Source organism: Erythranthe guttata, chromosome 3 (assembly GCF_056151865.1).
Source record: "Erythranthe guttata isolate IM_541 chromosome 3, IM_541, whole genome shotgun sequence".
Lineage (NCBI taxonomy): Eukaryota > Viridiplantae > Streptophyta > Magnoliopsida > Lamiales > Phrymaceae > Erythranthe > Erythranthe guttata.
The window spans coordinates 9,946,166-9,952,517 of NC_142535.1; the positions used below are offsets into that span (position 1 = coordinate 9,946,166).

At 34.2% G+C, this 6,352-nt stretch overlaps 1 protein-coding gene across 1 annotated transcript; it reads right to left on the reverse strand.

Moving 5' to 3' along the window:
* Window positions 1-1,620: 1,620 nt before the first annotated feature.
* On the reverse strand, window positions 1,621-3,186 carry LOC105961540 (pelargonidin 3-O-(6-caffeoylglucoside) 5-O-(6-O-malonylglucoside) 4'''-malonyltransferase). Its single transcript, XM_012985769.2, has one exon. It carries the CDS (start codon window positions 3,097-3,099, stop codon window positions 1,786-1,788), a length of 1,314 nt encoding a protein of 437 aa, XP_012841223.2. The 5' UTR covers window positions 3,100-3,186; the 3' UTR covers window positions 1,621-1,785.
* Window positions 3,187-6,352: the final 3,166 nt, after the last annotated feature.

Sequence of the window (6,352 nt, forward strand, 5' to 3'; positions counted from 1 at the left end):
TTTTAGCATTTTTCACATGACCCCCCTATGGTATGAAATTAGCATATAACCCCCTTGAATATAAAGGGGGAAAAGACTAAATTACCCCTATCAATTGTTTTAATTTAAAAATAATGATTCTATAAAATGAAAAGCTTAATGTGTTTTTTTGTAAAATGAGAAATATAATATATTATTGTTTTTTTTTTGAATTTTACCGCACATACTTTTGTTTTAATTTAATTTTTATTTCAACTTTGGAGAAATATATTTTTTAGATTATTCCAAAAGAATAAAAAAAAATAAAGACTTTATTTTTAAAAAAAATTAAAGTTTGATAACAGCTATAATGTAATATATTATATAGACAATAGTAATATAATAATCATAATTAATGATAATATTAAAGATTTTCAAATTGATTTCATAAATTAAATAAAATTTAGGGATAATTTATTATTTTCCAGCTTTCTCTTTAAGGGGGTTATGTGCTAATTTCATACCATAAGGAGGTCATGTGTAAAATGTCAAAACCATAAGGGGGTTATGTGCCTAATTTCATACCATAAAGGGGTCATGTGCAAAATGTCAAAACCAAAAAGGGGTTATGTGCTTAATTTCATACCAGGAGGGGGTCATGTGCAAAATGTTCAAACCACAAGAGGGTTAAGTGCTATTTACCCAACAAAATAACATTAAAGTTTTTGATAAAATATTCCATTTATAAATTAAATTTTAAAATCATAATAATTAGGATAATGCTCCATGTAAACTCAAACAAATAAAATTTAGGGTAAATTACACCTACACCCCTGATGTATGCTAAAATAATTTTAAGGTACTTATGGTATCGATAATTACAATCACCCCTGAAATATTGTTCGAAACTCTATTAATGGGAAAATGCAATGAATACGGTATTCCGATAGATTTCTAACGGGCTATTAGTTTCAGGAAATGGTGAAGACAACATATAGAGTTAGGCAGTAGCAGATTTACTAAGGGGCAGGGGGGCCAGCCGCCCCCAGCAAAAAAAGTTCCAACTTTTTTTTTATTGCCTTTTGACATATTATATATAAATATGTGTTTTTAGATATTATTGTTGTATTTGTTATTAAAATATAAAATACAACTACTAAAATATATATTTTTACTCAAAATTATAAATATATACTTATTTTAGCTCTATTTCGTGAATAACCCGAAAAAGAATTCGGGGGCGCTGACCCTGAAATCCCCAAAGTTATAACTTACCATTGGATATATTTTTTCCTAAAAGATTACCAAAAATATCCAATTCTCAGTGGAGGTTGACAACCACAGTACAAATATATAGCGCCCACGTTATGCATGAATTTAATCAATAGGCGCAAATTGGCATATTTTAATAAGAAAATCGGATGCTATAGGAGATTGACACGTGAATAGTTTAAATGAAAATATAATTATGATTCTAATAATTCGAAAAAGAAAAAGAAAACACTCCAGCAGAACCCGTAACCCCTCTAACTCTCAGTATAATTTATTAAAAGTTAAGACTTAAAAGTGTCACATGTCAAAAATTTAGTGAAATCCCATTTATATTAAATATCGTGTGATCCGCTCATATTTAATCTCTTAATGAATTATACGTAACACTAATTAAGGGAAAGGCATAGGAATATGCCACTTTTATTTCAAAATTCAAACCCATGACATCTCATACAACAACCAAAAAACAAGACAATGAACTTAGACGTAAAGCTTGAAACAAATACATTAAACAATAAAGTAAAATTAAGACCATGTTGTTGCACCCGGACCCGGTCAAATTGCATGCATATCCAATGATAATTTAACAAACAAGTTGTTAATTTCTTGGTCGAAAATGGCCATCTCGTTCTCTTCCAAATTCACCCACGCTTCAATCCCATCGCCCTCTTTATTACTCATCAGCAAAACATGGTTCTTGATCACCACATTAGTCACACTCGCCCACACCGGCTTACCGAAACCCAAATCGGCCTCGTAGAATCGAAACTTACTCCAATCAGTCATCCAAACAACGTTGAGATCACTCCTCAGTGATTTCTCCGAAGCGTAATGAGAACCGTCGATCAAAAACTTGTCCCCGTAACCACCCTCCGATAAAATCCGCGCGCAGTCGCCCACGGTTTTTCTAGCATCACCGCCAAGTAAACGAACAAAGTCCTCGTACCCCATTTTTCTCGATTCTTCGGCGGAGCACTCAGTGATTGCCAGAGCAGCCAAATTGCCGCAGCTGTGTTTAGGAATGGCGGGAATAGTTCTTTCCCTCATGTTAACCGCCTGCGCGACGAACAAAGCCCTAGTAGAATCAATCATGGATATGGCTTTCATTATTAGCCCCGAAATCACTTGAACCCTGGAAATCAGTCTGCCGCCTGTTTTTGCGGTGGTGGCTCCGGCTTTCAGACAAGATATAGCGTTCTTGTCGAACATAAGCCTCCTACAGACAATGTTGTAGAGACCGTTGTCGCTTGATCTTGTTGTTCCGAACTCCGGGTTGGGGAAATTTTTTCCGGGGAAAAATACGGGACCGTCGAAAGTCGGGGAAATGATTTCTTTGGTGTCGTCGACTTTGGCAAGGCTAGCGTTCGACCATGCTGAGATGAATGTTCCCAGAGAGCACGCGTCGACGATTCTATGGGAAATGCATATGCCGATGGCTATCCCACCGCATGTGAATTTGTTGATCTGCACGGATAGAATGGGGTCGGTTTCTTCGTCCGCCTCGCCGATTTCGCATGGGAGGAGATCGTTGAGTTGCTCGGGTTTGATACTGGAATTGGGTTCGATGACTTGTAGCAGTTCAATATCGACGTTTGCTTCGATGAGTTGAGCGCCTTGGTCGGTGCAAAGAACCAGGTGGTCGTGTTTCATGTATCGTCCGGAGAACGGGTAGAACTGAGGCAAGATTTTTGAAAGGGATTGCTCCAGGTGGTGGAGATGTTCGGCGGTGGCGCCTTTGTAGTAGAGAATGCCGACGACGTTCATCGTTGGATTGAGTTCGTCCATGAATGAAATGTGGTAGTTTTTGAGGTTTGTTGGAGTTGGGGTGCATGGTTTCACCAACTTCCTGCTCACAACGTCCACCTTCATTATATTCAACAAACTAGAAAAGGAAATATTGAAAAAAAGTAAATAAGGAAAGAGAAACGTGCTTGTTTTTTTATGAAAATGGATGGATTGGATAAATGAGGAAACCCGGATTGTTACCTATAAATAGATAGCAATTTGATCATGCAAGTTGCAGCAACTCGATGCGAAAAAATGATTAAAGATATTATTACAAGATAATACACTGAATTATTAGTCACCCACTATCTAAATATCTAAATATCTGGTCCCGCAATGGATGATCTAGCGGTTGGAGAAACTTAGTATGTGTCAATTGACCCATGTTCGAATTCCCTTGCCAACGGTCGCTAGGTCGAGCTTGTCAAACATGGTTAGCCTAGTGTGGTTTACATCTCTCGTATGGTTTGCAAGTTATTATATAAGAGTGTAGGTTTACCCAGTGCACCAATATGGTTGGCTGCGGATTCCTTCATTTAAAAAAAAAAATATCTAAATATCTTGTCCCCTGCATTTTTAATCACGTTCCATATCAATTCATTTTTAAGAGGAAATTAGATTTTTGAAGACGCACAAATAACCATAGGTACGTAAAATTATTGATACTTGTTTATCTTATTTAGGACAAAATACACTTCACCCCTGTATAGTTTCCAGATTTCTATTTTTCCCCATTAAAAGTCGAAAAAGTGAGTGTCCCTCTTAAAATATTATTTTTATTGCACGCTGCGTAAGTTCCTAGGGTTATTCATTGAAATTGAGTACTTGTGTTGTACGTTGCCCTTTTAAAATATTATTGTTGTACACATTGTCCATTTAAAAATATTATTTTTTATTGCACATTGCGACTTTAAAATATTATTCTCTTGCACATTGCCCACCATAAATTAACTTTTGTAGCAAAGTGCAACGAATCAGTATTTTAATTGGGTGTTATCACTTTTTTTGAACTTTTAGGGGAGGATCGAAAGTGCGAAAATAAAAAAACAATATAGGGGTGAAATGCACTATCTCCTTCCATTTAGGAGTCTCCTGCCCAAAACAAAGAAATTCCACTGTTTGCTATTTTTGCGGATTTACATTCCCCACAAATAACTTAAATTATGCATGGCTGGTACAAAACTTATTAGAACTAAATGTCGACTTCATTTATACTTTCATTTAAATTTTGTAGTTTTTGGGTTGGAGTTGGGGTACGTGCTTTTACTAACAACCGCACATTATATTCAACAAATCATAAACAATATTGGAAATAAAAAATAAATAAGGAAAGAGAAGAATATAAATGTGTGTTGTTTGTGTACTGTTATGTATAAATAGCTAGCAATTTGGTCATGCAAGTTGCTATTATTTGCAAGAAAATGATAACGATATCACCATGAGATAAATTAATGAATTATTAGCCCCCAACTATACATATCTTAATTTCTTGTCCCCTGCATATTTTCTAATGTACGTCCAAATCAATTCATTATTTTTGTCACATGCATTTTTCTTACCACCTTCCAAATCAATTCATTTATTTGACGCGCAATCTTTAAAACTTATTTGACCCACAAATCACTGTATGCAGAATCCAATTTTTTTCTCAAGGGTCTACAAAAATTTAGTGCGCAACAAAATAATACAAACTACAAATAGTAAAAATGTACAAACAAAAATCCAAAGTACATATTTAGTATAAAAAGGTAAGGTTTACTATATGTCTCGAGGTGGTCACATTTCTTGAAAAAAAATCATCAATATAAATACTTTCTAATATCTTTTTTTTTTTCTCAATATACGATACTCCCAAGTGACAAACTTTGATTGACTAAGAAAATCCCTAATTTATAAAATCTCATATTCGAAATCACATTTATGCTCTTATTTCTCCAGTCTCTATTTAACATAGATGGAATTGATTAAGATTATAAAATGACTATCGAATTTACAAACTTGAAATAGGGTGATGGGATTCTTTGGAGACAGGATATTCTACTAAGGAGTCAATTTTAATTATGGTATTTTGACATAATTGATGGACGGTTTCAAGAAAATTTTGAAATTTGTTTTTTCAAGAAAATGTAAATATTCATGTTCTTTGTTCAATACAACCCTTAAATTTGTAAATATTTGTGGTCTTTGTTCAATTTCTTATAAAGAAGCTCAAAAGAAGAAGAATGAAACCAAGCTATGAAAGAGGTGACCAATGCGATTGGGAAAAAAAAAAAAAACCTTTGAGCTTACACCTTTAGCTTATATAAATCTCCTAACGGTGAGAAATGGATGTTCAACACAAAAATCAATTTTGATGGTTCCACCAATAAATAAAAGACGATACTTGTTGCAAAAGGTTACAAAGAAAAGGCAGGATAAAACTTGAACGAGGCATGTGCTCCTATTTTAGGATGGATCTGATATTAGGTCTGAAGTCTCTCTAACGAAATTGCTTACTAAAACTAATAGTAACTGGAAAGCGATGATTTGCATCTTATATTAATATGCAACAACTTAGTTATATTAATAAGCAACAACTGAGTTAAAATAAACTGAAGAAAAAAACTAAAACATGGATAGATGCATTCCAAAATACATACACAACTTACACAGGCAACTTAGAAAATTTACTTACAGAGCTTAGTTTACATTATAGATCAAAATGTTTAGGAAAAAACGTGTTTTTCGTGTAATTGTACAATGAAGTTAGACATCTTGGAAACTTATTTGCATAGATTAGTTACACAATTTAGTTAAAATAAGCTGAAGAAAAAAACTCAATCTCTAATGCGTACATCACCACCAACATTACCATCACCATCACCAAACAATTCATCATATTTTTTCTGTTTTGGTTTCCATAATTATTAGCTTACAACAGAGATGAATGAGTGTAACCAAAATCGTATGTGTGGTCGTGTTTGTGGTTGCGTATGAGTGTGATTATTTGTATGTGCATGCATGTGTGGCGAAGTATCGTTGATGGCAGTTGCTGAGAGTGGGGGTGGAGCAGATTTGACGGAGTGTAGCGAGATTGGACGAAATTTGACGGAGAACAATTAGGGTAGCTCGATAAAGACATGTGTGAAGAACAAAAGATTTTTAGCAAATTGCAAGAGTTATATGTCCTGATTTGAAAGACAATTAACGCTCATGGGTGTTTAACAAACCTTTTATCAATTAGCCCCCAATAACAAACAACAATGAAAAAAAAAAATAATGAGAAGGAAAAAAAAAAGTCGAGAAGAGAGATCATAGTAATTTTATGAGAAACAAGCTGGAGAGATATATTAATTAT